General features: G+C 39.1%; 2 protein-coding genes and 1 long non-coding RNA gene across 8 annotated transcripts in view; 1 reads left to right on the plus strand and 2 right to left on the minus strand.

Moving 5' to 3' along the window:
* The window catches only part of PEX5L (peroxisomal biogenesis factor 5 like), a 117205-nt gene extending 114558 nt beyond the window's left edge, over positions 1 to 2647 (plus strand). For all 5 annotated transcript variants that reach the window (XM_052803561.1, XM_052803560.1, XM_052803559.1 and 2 more), the window contains one exon: positions 542 to 2647. In XM_052803561.1, coding sequence (XP_052659521.1) covers positions 542 to 746 — 205 coding nt within the window. In that variant the 3' untranslated portion in view covers positions 747 to 2647. The remainder of the gene's footprint in view (positions 1 to 541) is intronic.
* Positions 2648 to 4847: 2200 nt separating this feature from the next.
* LOC128148982 (uncharacterized) lies at positions 4848 to 11149 on the minus strand. 2 transcript variants are annotated; one of them, XR_008237492.1, is made up of 3 exons: positions 8659 to 11149; positions 7675 to 7792; positions 4848 to 5577 (listed from the first exon to the last, which is right to left on the minus strand). It is a non-coding gene; the product is annotated as an uncharacterized LOC128148982 (long non-coding RNA). The 2 variants fall into 2 exon arrangements; XR_008237491.1 differs by lacking the exon at positions 8659 to 11149 and having other exon boundaries at positions 7675 to 7841.
* Positions 11150 to 12944: 1795 nt separating this feature from the next.
* Positions 12945 to 16640, minus strand: part of USP13 (ubiquitin specific peptidase 13) — a 57959-nt gene continuing 54263 nt past the window's right edge. Inside the window, exons 20-21 of the mRNA XM_052804426.1 lie at positions 15219 to 15303; positions 12945 to 14586 (exon numbers count right to left, since the gene is read on the minus strand). Coding sequence (XP_052660386.1) covers positions 14493 to 14586; positions 15219 to 15303 — 179 coding nt within the window. The 3' untranslated portion in view covers positions 12945 to 14492. The remainder of the gene's footprint in view (positions 14587 to 15218; positions 15304 to 16640) is intronic.

Genomic DNA, 16640 nt, shown 5'->3' on the forward strand with positions numbered 1-16640 from the left:
ATGTAACAGAACTGCTGAATGTCTATCAAAAGAAAATAAATCCCTCATTCAGCTAGCCGCTTAAGCATTTTTTAGCACTAAGTGCAAGTACTCTTATTATAATCAGTGGGATTGTTCTCACACTTAAACTTAGTCCTGTGCTTAAAAGCTCTTCTGAAAGAAAATATAAGAGTCTGTCTTTATACGGGAAACTTCAGTTAAACTGCTTCAAGTAGCTAATGCCATCAAAAACACTTTTGGTACAACCTTCAGGAATCAAGGGTGATATTCCAGGGTCCCAACTGTCAGCTTAAGACAGTTAAGATGAAGGGGAGCTACACAGCAATGAAGACAATATCCCCAGATGTATGAATAGACTGAGCTCTGCATTACTACAAGCCACATCCACTTGTTTAAAGAAAATCAAGCAAGAATAACACAAAGAGACTGATGAACCACGTTGTAAAATAATATACTTGAGTCTGGCATAGAACTTTAGAAAGTTTTACTCTTGTTGAGAAGAAAATTATATTGCTTGTTTCTTTTTTCTTCTCCCCTACAGAGAGGCTGTCAGCAATTTTCTCACTGCTCTCAGTTTGCAAAGAAAGAGCAGGAATCAACAACAGGTTCCCCATCCTGCTCTATCAGGCAATATTTGGGCAGCACTTCGAATTGCTCTGTCTATGATGGACCAGCCAGAACTATTTCAAGCTGCCAATGTGGGTGATCTAGACATTCTGTTAAGAGCTTTTAATCTAGAGCCGTAATAGAAAATATCCACAAATTGATTAAATTGTATTAGGAAACAGAGAACTCTTTTATTACTCATCTCAAAATGATCACATTTTCCAAAAGATCATGGCTGTAAATCAGTAGGGGAATTCTCTTGGACATTATTCAAAAAGGAAAAGTTCAAAAGCACAAAATATTGTAAATAAATTCAAACTCAAAGGACTGAAATGAGCTGCGGCTAATCTGACAGCCCTGAACTAGATGAAATAGCCATTTCTGAAGAATCTTCATCCCGTGCAAGCTATATCTCTCTCTATATACGCAGCTATACAAAGAAAAATATATTAAGAACAAACCTAGATAATCGTTATTGCACATTAGAATGGCAAACAATGCATCCAAGGAACCTGCTTAGTAGCTCATCGCACTATGCTGACATCACTTTGCCCTACAACGTGGATTCCCTGTCCTTTGGTTTCTTTGTTGAAAAGTCTGCTCAAGGTCCATTTTTAACATAGCTCTGAAAATAGATGCATGTAAAATGGATGTATTTTGTTTTGAATACATTTATTAGCTGGCAGTCAAGAAAATTTTTGCTTCCAAAGGTACCTTGGTTAATTTGGGCCCAATTCTGCAGGCTCATAAAGTTGTAAACCATGTGCAATGTTAAGAGCAACATTGTACATGGCAGTCTGTGGGATTAGGCCAGGTACATATGGGAAGGCCAAGTGTTGCCAGCAGAAGTGGTAATTTGCACTAGAATTGTTGCTGTTTAAGCCAGCTCTCCCTGATCTTGGACAGAGTATGTCTGCTTCAAAGGAGCACATAGCAGGATCTGCACCTATCTATGTACTTACGCACTTTAATCTTTCTTTTTGTAAAATAGTGCTATGCTTTTATTTTAGTTACTAACAACAGAATGTACAGGATAGCCTTGTTGGCATAGAGGACCAAATATCATTTCCTGAAATGTGATGAGAGGGTTTTCAATATTCTTATGTTTAAAAAATGCAAATACAGTATAAACTGCAATATCTATTAGAAAGATTATTCTATTATGCATCCATCAGGTACTACACACATACATGCATGTGCATGCACATACATGTTGTATGTGAATTATGTCATTTCAGAACATAATAAGCCACAGATCTTTATTGAAAATAAACAAAAATCTTCATAGGAGTTAACGCCTGCAGACCATGCTCAAGGGAAAAAATTGGTCTCTATAAGGCTTGTAGGATTGAGACTAAGATTTGATCCTGCCATTATGGCAAGCAGTAGCAAAGGTCTCGGTGACCTCCATGATAGCAGACTAAATCCTTAGATAACATCAGTATTTGTAGCTGCTTCAAAATGTATATATATACACCATCTTAATTTTCCCTTATTGGATGAATGGGGAACAGTATTGAGGGCAGTACACTGCCACATGATGAATGGATTGATTTGGCTACAGTCAAACACGTTTAGCTCAAGGTGAATGTGTCAATCAAAGACAGGAATGGAAATTTTTAAGGAGATAATTTTCAGTTGCTGACGGTTTTAATAATTTTCCTAAATAGCGAAAGATAAAAAGTGGAATTAGATGGCTACTGTGTTGATATGTGGTCAGGAATTCAATGTGCATGGTAGCTATTGGAATATGTTAAAATGGGACAAATAGCACGTTTCCTATAAACAGCAATAAAAGAAAAATCCAGCTCAGTCATTTGGATAAAAAAAAAAAAAAAATCCAACTGCACAGATCACAGAGAAAGAAGTTCTGTGGCAATTGGACAGTTTCACCAGTACAAACCTAAAGTTTCTTGCAGCTGTCTGTTATTTTGAGCAACCACTTAAAGGAAAATTCCATGTAAGATAGTGTAATCACTGCATCTAATCACCAACTACAGTTTGTTAAATAGAAAAAATAAATTCTCATTAAAAAATAAAAGGCTTACTCGTCACTCTCTCCCACAGAATAGAGATACTGAAACAGCTACAGGAATTTTTTTAACAGTGCTTTATTAATTCATATATTCCTATTTATCTATCAAGCGTTTCATAACTGATTCCTGCAACTTTCTCTAAGGATTGGTTATCAAGGACTGACTGGGAATGTCATTTTAGCTAAGTGGGCTGCTGTACGCATATCTGCTGACAACAGTTTGCTCTTTTGCTTTGACAGCGATGTGTGATGACAGCTCTTTATTGATAAGGCAGAGCAGAAGGTGCAGTGCAATTGAATCTGGAAAGTGATAAGAGAGAAGGGAGGCAGCTTTGAGAAGAGGCTGTAAAGCAAATGCATATGTGCTTAGGTTTTGCTTGATGCCCTGCCATCGTACAAATTCTTCTAGAATATCCTCTGTGCTGTGGTGTAGGATAATCAGTGCTTATCCAGAGGAATTAGCTGTTCAGGATCTTTATTTTTATACCTTTCAAATTAAAAAGAAAACACACAAACAACTGCTTGACTTCTGAGTCAGAATGACAAGGGATATTTGATACTGATGGCAGTTCACTAAACCTCTTCTCCTCTAGCACATGGACGAGTAACACAGCAATTCTATTTGGAAAACCTACTGCAACACCCAGCCTCCCCAAAAAGAACAGACAAAGTAGGTAGCTTTTGATTTATCTGGGGATGCACTGCTCAAAACTGCATTCATCTGCTGATACATGTCCACACCCATGTGATGGGTACAAGGAAAGCCGTCTGTGTAAACCTAGAAACAAATCACCAGGGCTGAACTCTGCTTCCCAAGGGGATACTCAGGCTGCCAATTCTTCACAAGCACTGCAGTTCTGCTGTACAGGACGCAGGCTACAAAGCCTGTCCAAAGAGATTGTCCACACTCTTGGAAATTATCCCAACTGTTCTCTCCTGTTTTAGATAGCCTATGGCCAGCTAACCATGTACCGCTGACCAAGACACTGCGTGAGGGAAAGACTAAAGCAGACAGACTTAAAGGGGACGGTGGCACATCTCCTCACACTAGACACCAGTTCTGCCTGTGGCAGAGTGGCCGATGACTGAGCTCACCTCACTCTAACAGGTCAGGCTCAGCAGCTCTTGGTACTTCTGGGGACTTCTTCAATATTCTGGGCTCTATTGTCCTCCTTTAGCCCCCCACTGCCAAGCACTGTCAGTGCAGAAGAGAGGATTAGATACAGCTTTGATCTGACCTCCTCATGATGTTTCTTAAATATTCAGTGGCAAGCATATATATTTGCCTGAAACAGCAAAAGGAAACACGTGAGAAGGCTGCAGCATATTAACACCCTGAAGAGCAAGCATGAGGTAGGATAAATAAGGTGGCTGCTGCACAGTAGCAGATTGAGCCTGAGAGTGAGAGACAGGAAATCTGGGTCCTGTTCTTAGTGCTCCCTGTGAGCTCGACCAAGTCAAAATCTCTTGCCATCCCTGAGTTGCCCAGGTGTGCAAGGAAGGAAGATGGGCAAGTAACAGCCATTGTATCTGATGGCACTACCTGAGAGCAGGGGAGTGCCGCTGTCTCATGGACTGCATGGGTGAGGTCACCACTTGTGTAAATTGAAAGGTAACACGCAAACACAAGGTTGCTTGGGTCTAAGTAAGGAAGCAGTTTCACATAGACACTAGCAATTTCAGCAGAGAAGAGGCTCAGTGACATTTCAGGATAACAACTGTAGAGCATCTATGGGGTGATGCCATATTAAAGTGCTGCAATGATTTATCATCATCTCCCACCCGTTTCCCCTTCTTGTTACTCCCCTCTTTCTCCAGAGGTGATTTATCACTGCCAGGTAATTGATTCCAAGTTTTTAAGTGTTTCTTCTACTTTATACTTCATGCAATTAAAAAATGTTTTCCTAACCCCAGCTTGTGACTGTCCCTATCCTCTGCAAAGCTTTATGAATATTTATGACCTATATGACTGATCCATCAAGCTGCTGAACACTGAAAGTCTGTAGTCTTCACAGGAGCGCTCAGCACTTTGCCCGATCTGCTTATATGCATGTATTCAGTTACCGGACAAAGGCTGGCCTCTGATACCACTGCACATGATGAACAGGCACTGAAATCAAAGTGATTATTTATGGAGTGACGCTTTGCGATGAAAGCAATAGGCTCATTTCTCGCTGATCTCTTTAAACTGTGATGACTCCAGAAACCTTGCTGCAATAGACTGGTTTATGTCAGTTTGAAGAATCAATCTGATCTTTAGGTAAACACATATACATATCTGCATCTAATGGTATTTTCTTATGATCCAATAAATCACAGTACTTGTAAAAATATTGAGGGGGAAGTTCAAATGACACAAAACCTCACATGACAATATTGCATGCAACTACGTTAACAAATAACCACACTGAAATATTATCACAAAGCATGCAGTAATGCTACTTGTTTACAGAACGCATGCAGAAGGCCCACACATAGGGTATTTTTAAACTACTGATTGGTATCTTCTGTGGGATATTTTAAAAGCACTTTGCATCTGCCAAACTCAAAAGTGAGTTGTTCATGTTATTTGGAACAGGTTAGACCAAATGCAGAGCCCTTTTTAAATCCCATCCTTAGAAATCACTTTGTGTTGCGGATTTCATGTTTGCTTCAAGTGTTTAGTTAATGACAGACATCTGTAGTAACAGCTTTTGCAGACATGTTTTAGTATCCTCTTAAGAAATAAAAAGCTAAGTGTATGCAGCTTTCACAGTGAAGCTGTGTGTTTGGATCATCACATTTTCTTCTTTAGTCTAAACCAGATAGCACCAAACCAGAGAAAAAGATTCCCAGAACCAGTGAAACAACTATTGTCTCAGTCTACACTTACTTACCACGGCCAGGCTTTTCAAACTTGCCCATTAGCTCTGAAGGCAGCTCAGTGTCTGACTGTCCTGTTTGAAATACACAGATGTAAAACTTCTCAGGATCTGAGTATCTGCTGCATCCACTGATTTCAGCTGCAGACACTTAACTCAGCTGAAAGCTCAGAACATCAAGTTAAGCATGAAGAGCTAATGAGCCCATTTAGAAAACTTGGGCCTGTCTGTCAGATGAAAAGGAGGACCCTGACAACACCAACAGATCAGCCAGGTGATCCTAGGAACATCCATAGAGCACGGGCCTCCATAACACAAAAGCCACCATGACAGAAATAATAACCAATACAATTACTGGCAGCCATGGAGGAAAAGCCTGAGGCCTAAATCATTGCCTGTTGGAGCCAGTGAGAATTGGAGTGAAACATAAATTGGTTGTAGATCTCTTTTGCCCAAACGCGCATCTGCAAAATGGGACATATTAGTTACTTCACGTGAATAACCTCCACAGCTGAAAAACTGAGATTTCTGGTCACCAGTGTTGTCAGCTTAGCAGTCTGTACAGTGAATTTACGTAATAAATGTTTATATAGTACCAATATTGAGTATTCACAAATAAAAGTGATAGACAAAATGCACTACATGTTGTGAAAAAAATGGTGGGTATGCAATACAGTATTACCCACTATTCAAACCTCATCTAGGCTAAAAATCAGATTTCTTCATTATAGTTCTACTGGTTTTGAACTGGCGAAATAAATCAGAGAAAAGAAGTGCCATGCATGAATAGATCACTGACACTTTGAACAAACATAGGCAAAATGAAAAATGAGCATGTCACAGAATCCACAGAAAGTTTCAGAGCCTCAGCCCACAAAGTAATAGGTATTAGGCATGGGAAAGAGACAGAAGGTATCTAAATTTTCCTAAAAATAAGCTGTAATTTTACAAATGCTTGCACATGTGACAGCCCATTGAGCAAGCTTTCACGGTCAAGACAATGTGCTTTGATCTTTTTTCCCCTTCCACATTTACAGAATGCCATTGACATTGGCTAGAACTTCAATTTAAATAGCCTTTTTAATATCAGTAATCTATTGTAAATTCAGAAAAATCAAAACATTTATAAATATATTTTATATATCAGAGTATAACATATCTAGAGTAAAATAAAACTATATAGTTTTGAGAGGCATTCTGCACAGCTTCTTCTATATGCTGTAAACTGTTTGAAAACCTTTGCAATCCTGCATCAGTTTTTTTGGCTTTATTTTTAAGCCAACATACAGGAAAGAAGAGATTATAGGGTTGGCAGATACTTTCGCCTAGGCCATCTGAAGAGCCCTGCTGCGGCAAAGACTTACATTGCTCACTTAACTTTTTGTGTTGATAGTTAAGTGTAGGTGCAAGGCTTAGCAGTGAGGTGGGCGGTGGATGCGGAGGTGGGAGTTCAGCCCTACACCTGAATGTTTACATTCCGTTCCAAACGTTCATATTGACCCAGATTGAGAATCTGAGTGTAAGTACATACGGAGTAAAAGATTAATTTCTTACTACAGGTAAACTTTGCCTCTGCATACTTAGTGCATTATCAGCTGTGTATAATATTAAACACAGACCTGTAGTTTACTGATGCTTTAATTCAATGTTTCCTTGCACTGCTGTTTAAAATAATCTATTTCCTCAAAAATGAATGATGTGCATATTGGATGTGTTAAATTTATTAAGATCATAGATGACTAATTGCAGAGCACCACATTTAATGTAGTATTTTTGTACTGTAATGGAAGCATGCCTTCCTTGGGCTCTTTTCCACATACTAAATTGTATTTATTTACCTGTATTTATAACTGTGCAATTTTTAAATATGTTTTAAAAATAAACTTTGTCTGTGGCTTCAAATATTTCAAAATCTCTTTTCAATTTGAAAATGGTCTTGACTATAATTACTTGAACTGAAAGGAGGGACCTACTTCTCCAATTGAAATAAAGGATTTTTTTTAATAAGGTCTTCTATCCTATTGTTTACGATGTGAACATCCTTCTCTGCTTAAAAATTAAGCCCAGAAGACACTTTTTTCATTACCATTTTTCATAAATTCATCGTTACTCTGAGGTAGAGTTATTTTTATAATTTATTTTTATTTCAACATGTTGATCAATTATACTTACAACTGGAATTTATACTAGCTGAGGTCTGGCCCAATCCATTTTGCGCATATACTCCATATGAGGAAAAAGGGAAAAAAAGTAGATGAGAATTTTTCCTGAAGATCATGCAACTGCACACCTCAAAATTAAAACAGAAGTAATAATATTACAACACAAGCTTTCTGAAGAAAAAAAAAAAAACAAAAAACCACAAAAAAACCCCACCAAAAACAACCAAACCCCCCAAAAGCCCCCAACTTTCAGTGATTGAAATTGTTACTCAAGCAACTTCCCATAAACCACAGTGGGAGTTTACTATCAGTGTTTTTCCGTTCTGGCTTTCATGTGATGAAGTGAAAGAGGTGACAGAGTAGAAATGACATCAATCTTTATGCTTTTGCGATGGGACTCTAACATAAGCACAGGCACGAGAAGGACATAAAATTCCTGTACACCGCTGTGGACAGAGATGACAACCAGCAAGGGGGCTTTGACAGTTATAGCAGAGGGCTATTGACAAAGCAGGACAACATTGGCATGGATCTGAAGGCTGATACTTTCAGTGGACATCTGGGTTGCTCCAGAAAAAAACCCAGAAGATAGAGCCACAGTTTGCCTGTAGAAGGAAAGCTCTTTCAGAAAAGCCAACTGTCTGTCTATGGCTTTAACCAGAAGTTTCCACCGAAGAACAAAAGGGAACAGACACTAAAAACACACTAACCCTTAGGATGCAAGTAATGTGTGCTCTTGACACTGGTGTGTTTTGCCAGGAGATGTTAAGATTAGTTTAGTTCTTACTGCTCAAATGTACCAACAAAGAAGCAGCAGGAATGCCCATTAGTTATGTGCTCTAGCGAACACAGACTAGGAACACAGCACTGCAGTCCTGAAGCCAAACAAAGACAGTGACTGGGAGAAAAGCATTAGTGCCAAATCCTACATACAGAACTGCTCAACAAAATCACAGAGAAGCATACTGGTAAAGAAGTCTGAAAACATAATCACCTACTCCACACCAGCTGTCAGTCATGCACTATCTGTCTTCAGTATTTTTATGGCATTCGTCTTTCACCACAGCTGTCAGTGCCTCCCTTATTCACGTTAAGCTTGTAGCACACCTGAGGGACAGAGAGGTGTTCCTTCCCATTTTAGTGAAGGGGAGCAGAGACTGGGGTGGTGTTAACTTGTCAGTGATCTAACACTGCCTTCCACAAGCAGTCGGCAAAAGTTAGCAGGTACAAATCCTATACAGGAAATTCTTGCATGAAGTCTGAACACAGCCCTTTAGTTTGTACAAAGAGCCACATTCTCCCACCTCTTCCAGTTGCTACAAGTGGAGTGAACACAGTGCGGCGTGACTTGCCATGGTCACAAAGGACATCTGGTGATAGAAAAGAAACCAAGATAGATCATTAAATTTGGACTTCAGGAGCTGAACCATCTTTACCTTTCTTATCATCCAACACTTCACGTGTCCTCTACTTTCATGTCAGGAAATGTCACTTATAGCCCGGTAGGTTTACCTCTTACCTCTCCTCCAGTTCCTGGTCCCATGATCCTATAAAAAGATGAAAGGGTTGCCATGCCTCAGTCTTCTTTTTTGGCCTATTGCATCTGCCAAAGAGTCCCAATGGTCACACTGCTATGTAAAGCCATTACACATGAGGAAAAAAGACTTCTCCTTTACTGAACAGCAGGTGAAATTTCTAAATGAGTATGAGGAACCACAGACCAAGTTAAAGCAGGAATTTGGGGGTGAAATGACAACACTCTTCCACATGAACATTGCCAACTCTCATGTTCAAAGAATGTCAACTGGCTTAAAGGTTAAAAACAAAAAATTCAATCGATTTAAATCCTATTTTCTATTTTTGTCATGTTTTATATCCACTCAGGGCTTGGGGATTTTTTTTTTTTTTTCAATCCACAGAAGTGCCGTGAGTCACAAGAAATCAAGATTCTCACAAATCTCTTTGTTCCCTATGCAGGTTTTTTCAGTAAAACACCAAACATGACCACAAAGAGCAAGAAAAGAAGCAGCATCAAAACATACTCAGTCTATTCCTCTTCAGTTCAGACAGGAAAGAAAGAAGCAAGAATCCACACAGTCACAAGATGTGAGAATATTTCTTTTTAATTTAAAACAGTTGCAACAATGTCTTTCACAACCTTTCTGATCTCAGACAAATACTCTCCAAACTGTTAACAGTGCTTCAAGCAAACAACTCCGAATGGTGCAAAGTAAACCAGTACAGACACTTCCAGGATACAACAGTAAAATCACTGAGGAGTGAATAGAAATCAGAAACTGACCTCAGCCATTCAGACAGGAAAGGCGATGGGAAAAGAATAAAAAGTTAAGTCCAGTTACATATTTTGCATAGTCTGTCATTGCATGAAAATAGCAAAGATGATAAAAATGGCTGCTGCCAGGATGGAGAACAACAGGAATGAATTGGAGATAATTCTAAAGCAATCTAATGAGCTCTGGTTGCAGCTGTATTCAGAATGTACTCTACAACCCAGTGGAGGCTGTCTGAATCAAAGAAACTGGACTAATGCTGGTTTCAGTTACACCAAAGTAAGTTAGAAGTAATGCCACTGAACCCAGTAGAATTACAAGTGATAGTAGTCCAGAAACATCTAGACTTGGTTTTAAACCACAGCTTTGAATAAATTAAATTTTTATCCTAATTATATTTTAGCTAGGAAGATTAAATAGTAGTTTGTGCCTACATGTGTTTTGGAGACTGGAAATTGTGACTCAGAATGAGGGGTCTACGGGATCCAGCACGCTGCTAGGAATGAGAGGAGAAAAGGAAAACAAGGAAAAGTTGTTGAGTTTTTCTTCCTTCCACTCTCCTAACCTGAATGTATCACATGAAGAAGTAAAAATCAGTCGGAGAAATAAGAGCATTATTATTTGCTGCCAACTCCTGGCTTGCCATAATTTTCAGGTTAGATTGTCTCAAACAGCTCACAGCGATTTTTCTTCCTCCATCCTTTTTTGTCAAGAACCTCTCAGCACACCTAACCCCCTAACAGCTATTACAGTACCCAGACACATGGAGTTTCCCCATCAGCCACTGTCCAGGTTGTGCACTGAGGCCTGGGCCAGCACAATTAATTGCATACAAATTTTAGCAGGCAAAGCTTGATAAATTAGTCATCTATTCAGTACAGTCTGTTTGAGTGTGGCTTCTGAATGCTGAAGTTTAAAAAACCAAAGTCCTCTCCCCCACATTAGGCTGAAGAGTCAGGAATTTACATCCTGCTCCTGCAGATTCATGATGTTCTTCACACATAGCCCATTGCAAAAGTGAAATGACTTAACTGGCCATTTGAAAAAGGAGGGAAGCCACTACTTTGGGAAATACTAAAGTAGTTCCTCAAACAGCTGAAGAACTTTTAACATATTTTCAAGCGCTAGATTTTAGAAGATCCATAAGCCTTTCACCTAAACTGCTCTCTGCACTTCTGACCCACTTGGTAGTTTAGGCAGTGTCCTGGTTTCAGCTGGGATAGAGTTGACTGTCTTCCTAGTAGCTGGTACAGTGCTATGTTTTGAGATCAGTATGCGAAGAATGTTGATAACACTGATGTCTTCAGTTGTTGCTCAGTAGTGTTTAGACTAATGTCAAGGATTTTTCAGCTTCTCATGCCCAGCCAGTGAGAAAGCTGGAGGGGCACAAGAAGTTGGCACAGGACACAGCCAGGGCAGCTGACCCAAACTGGCCAACGGTGTATTCCATACCATGTGACGTCCCATCCAGTATAGGAACGGGGAAGTGGGGGCAGGGATTCGCCGCTCGGGGGACTGGCTGGGTGTCGGTCGGCGGGTGGTGAGCAATTGCACTGCGCATCATTTGTACATTCCAATCCTTTCATTATTGCTGTTGTCATTTTATTAGTGTTATCATTATCATTATTAGTTTCTTCTTTTCTGTTCTGTTAAACCGTTCTTATCTCAACCCACGGGTTTTGCTTCTTTTCCCGATTTTCTCTCCCATCCCACTGGGTGGGGGGGAGTGAGTGAGCGGCTGCGTGGTGTTTAGTTGCTGGCTGGGGTTAAACCACGACAGGCAGGCAGTACACAAGAGTGATGAACTGAAAAGAATTTCAGAAGCTGAGGTGCTACAGTTCATCTATCACAGCCAGCAAATGGCTCCCACCTTTCATTTACCATTTCCAGTTTATCAAGTGTGCCTCCTATTAACTGAGATCAATCAGTCCCACAGCTATTCCAGTTTTGGGATGTACCAGACAAATGGTTTGCAAGAGTCCAAGCTCCATCCTTAATCCTATGAGACCAGCCATGTTTCCAGTTTAATAATGAACATGTGAACTAATCTATTGGCCTTCATTTACCCAAGGTTTCTAAATAAAAAGGTAGTGGCCACCAGATCCTGTTAGTTTATAAATAGCCCTTTAAGTTCATGAGGCAAGAGTGAAGCTGTTGTGCTGAACTTCCTTGGAATATAACTGCGCATAAGGAAAAAGGAAAAGAGAAAAAGGAAAAGAGAAAAAGGAAAAGAGAAAAAGGAAAAGAGAAAAAGGAAAAGAGAAAAAGGAAAAGAGAAAAAGGAAAAGAGAAAAAGGAAAAGAGAAAAAGGAAAAGAGAAAAAGGAAAAGAGAAAAAGGAAAAGAGGGGAGAAAAAAAGAGGCCTTTTGTCCTTTTTCTACTGCCAGAATGAAAAACCACAAACATAGATATATGGAAGTTTTGTTCTTTCACTTTATACAGAAGATGTATCACTGCATAATTTGCTGATCCCATTGTCAAATCTGGCATTTTCTGGTGAAATACACAAATACTCAAAACCTGGAAGAAGGAAAAAAATTTCTGGCAGCTTTTATTTTGTCCAGAACTGGTGGCTCAGTAATTACAAGGCAGCTGAATCTCACAGGAGCCACTTACTATTGTACTAGGACGCCGCCGTTCTTTTGTGTCAATTAAGGGTACTAAATGCCAGAAGCTTTCCCAGCAATTAGGCACCATTTACACTCTACAGAATTATTGCACTAGAATTTCTCTCATAATCTTTTAAGATCAAAAACTGATTTAAAAAAATCAACAGTGTTTTTTTGGCTCTGCATGAGGCTATATGACCAGAGGGAGAACTATTTTTCCCCAAATGCTGGAAAAAATGCCCTGCTTATAACCAGATTTTTAATTTGGGCTCTCTTCTGTAGTGTGTAGCTGCCTGAATTTTGCTATTAAACTTGCAGGCACTGACTGCAGAGAAAATGTAATTACACCTCCCTGCCTCTCTCTCTCTCTGTAAGGAGGATTTTTTTTTTTTTTTTGACTGTTCCAATTTATTTTGAGGGCTCAGTAAGATTATATGAGGCAACTCCAGCAACAGTCTCTAAGCAGTGGCCAACACTGTAAGCCTTTGGGGGTTTTTTGGAATCATGAAAGGTTTTGCACTCACCATTGTATTTTTTCTAGAATTAGTGTTTTCAAATACAATTAAAAACCCCACATATAAATTCTTGTCTGTGATACAAAGTGAAATAACAACCCAAAGAAAACAAAACAAAACAAAACAGGAAAGGCCAGCCCCTACCTACCTACCCTTTCATCCCTGCCAGATATATAAAACCCCTTTTAGAAGGTGTCTGTTGAAGCAATCAGATTATTGGTGTGTTTGCAAGTTTTAAGAAAGCTGAAACATCATTTCAAAGTGGGGTTTTCCTTTGTTGTTTGGTTTTAGTTATTGATTTTTTTGGTTTTGGGTTTTGTTTTTTTTTAAAGGGAGGGAGGAGAGAGGGGCAAATCAATAAATCAGCTATTTTACTAAGCAATTTCCCTCACTCATGGATGGAACTAAATAAGCAATCTTTGGCAGAAAGCACAATTGCACTGTGAGTACTTTGTCAGGGAGTTGATTTCAGCTGGAATGTGAGTGGTCTAGATGCAAATTTCCCTGAAATAAATATAATGGGACATTACCCCTTCTTTACCTCCTTCAAAAGAAAATAAAATTTAAATAATAGCCTTGCCCTTCCTGAGGGTATGCATTTAATTTTATAGTCAGAAAGTCTGCTTCTTTTAGCCATCTGTAATCCTGAATCTGTTGGAAGAACTTGCAAAACAAACATCCAAGAGAATATGAAAAAACCTATGTCTGCAAAAATAAAATCTATTTCTCTTTGGCAGAAAATATACAGGGCACTGACAGGAGATTGCTTCCATCTCCATTAGTTTCTTAGGTTTACACATCAAAAAGGCGAACCAAAATACTATAAAACTGAATTCCAACAGATATAACTTTAGTTGACTTTTCTCACTGTACCAAAAATAATCTCTCAAATAAGACATTCTGCTTTGAAGAACACTCACATACCCCCCTTCCTCCAACTTTATATGCAATATGATTTCTCCTAAGTGGTCTGGAGTCTGGTTGAAAACACCGGCTCCCAGTTACCAAAGATGCAAATATTTCTTTGTGGTCTTCAACACATGCATGTACAGAACAGGCAGGAGGTGGGCTGAACTGGGCTATTTTTGTTCAACTCTGAAAATTCCATCTTCTCCATTTACTAGCTGCAAACTCCACCAGTAATCTGCATGGTCTTAAGGTACCCTTTAAGGTGTATAAATTTAAAACAACATACTATACATCACCTAACAGAAATTTGCCCTCTAACACTTAAGGCGGCATCAAATGACTGTTTTTAAATAAACTATAAATATCCCATGTTTTCCTTTGCTTTTTGGCAGTCCAAGGATTAGGGGTCTTTTGTTGGTTTTAGATTTTCTTTTTTATTGTACACTTTTTTGGGCAGGTTAAAAAGGCTTATGGCTTCTTAAGGCCAGGTAATAGATTTGAGGCCTAACTTGGTATCCTGTGGTAAAAATAAATGTAGCCCAGGTCTTTGGGAGGTCGTTCTGAGGCACAGACTCTAAGGTCATTGTAGATCACCCATCTGAAATGAAAACAAGATTGATTACATTCCACGTGTATAAAAATCATCACAAGTTTATCAGGGACTTCTCAGATCCAAACTTGAAAGAGCTTAAAGTCTAAAATTAGACAACAAAAACAAAAGATCAGAGAAACAGCACAAGCAGGTTTACTAGCAGAGTCAGGAACTGAAAAGGAAGAGGAACATGCAGAGGAATCAAATGAAGGAAAATCAGGGATTCCCAATGCCAAATAATATGACCATATCAAAATCACAGCCAAGATCAGCACCACAGTACTAGCAATACTAGTATCAGCCCATAGTTTGATGGGTTTCTATTGATGGGGAATGAAAGGAAGTTGGGGGAAGCTCAGATAAACAAAACCAGATACAGAACTGATGCCCCAAGATGAACAGAGATTTGGAACAAGCACAGGAGAGCCAATGGTACATTTCAGCATACACCTCAGCAGAATCAGAACCGACTCACCACATCTACAATCTGTAACAATCTTAATTTCTTTGGTGGGAAATGCATACATGGTAACAACATGCATGTTTTGTCTGCCATGAATACACACCCTGCTCTGTACGATGCATGCGTCAAAGAAAACATTTGCTCATCCTTGTGTGTCTCTCCCAATTCCACTCACCTTCCTTCTTTTTTGAGATGACAAACATAGTGGCCGCTCATTGTGGATGTTCCCATGTGGCTGATGAACCCAAACAGCTCATATCCTGTTTAAGAAATACAAATGGGACCATAAGTGTTTTACTGCTAACATTGCAATATGACTCTGGGGAAACTTTCTTTTCGGTACTGGAGAAGCAGCTAAGCTCTCCTAACTCAGACTCTGCATCCCCAAACAGTTTCTGTTAAGACTGCAGCATATTCTCACTTTAACCAGTGGTCAAATTCATTGTCAAACATCAAACCAATCCAAATCAAACCCAGATAGATCTGTACACATACAGCTGGGCTATGATCACAGCCCCTACCAGGAAAGGGAAAAGTGCAGATTCATTCCCAGTTCACAGAGAGCACCACAGAAAGTGCCAGATAAGGAATTCATTCTGCACACAAATTAGCTGTAAATATGATCACAGATCCCCTATTAATCAAACAAAAAACAGAAGTTTATACTTCAGCAGCCCATAAAAGAAAGGACAGGAAAGAAACCTCTTCCTTTAACATGAGGACAATTTTTGTGCTTAGTGTCTCCAGAGAACTCAGCATTGGTTCTTGCTCCCCACCCATTCATGCCGTTCACCCAAATTACCACCAAAAGTAAAAGGGTACCTTCTTTCAGGATATTGCATAAGGACAGGGGCCTGGATTTTGGTGGAGAGGGCTTTCTGGAGCCATTTTACAGTATCATGTTGATTATCAGGTTTTCAGGCACTCAGTAAATGGTCTCAGTCTATAAAGGCTAAGTACCACAAAAAATAATTATTCGAAATAATTTTTTTTAACCTAATGATAATCAATGTTTCCCATGTCTCCAAGAGACTTAAGATTGGTCTTTATAATGTTAGAAACAAAGAAATGAATATTCTTATATCATAACAGTAACCACAGAAACAAAAATCAAATTGCCTGATAATTTTTTTTTTATAAGACTATTACAGTCAAGATCAGAAGTACAAGTTTAGAACACACTACAGTTATTAGAATTGGTCACTAAAAACCCTCCAAAAACCGTTATGTGATAACCTTTATTAGAACCACCACTGAGCTTTTGTACTCTATTGCTTTTACACTTACAATAGGTTAGGTTCTTTGCCTGCTTCACAACTCTGCTGTACATTAGCCCCATCTTGTGGTTTATTTAGCAGTAGCATGACTGAGGATCTCAAAAAACCAAAATAGCAAAGCAGGACATGCAGGATACCAACTATACCTGCCATATTTAGAATAAGAAACTTGGTTGAAGGGATTATCAGATCTCCCATCAGACCACAGGAGGACAGAAACTCAGGTGGTTTGTAACAGAAGCGTTACCTTTAGGATGCTCAGCCTCTGAAGATTTAAACATTCTAGCTTTTCTTTGTCTTTTTCTCTTATAGCAACAAAA

This window comes from Harpia harpyja, chromosome 12, assembly GCF_026419915.1.
Source record: "Harpia harpyja isolate bHarHar1 chromosome 12, bHarHar1 primary haplotype, whole genome shotgun sequence".
Lineage (NCBI taxonomy): Eukaryota > Metazoa > Chordata > Aves > Accipitriformes > Accipitridae > Harpia > Harpia harpyja.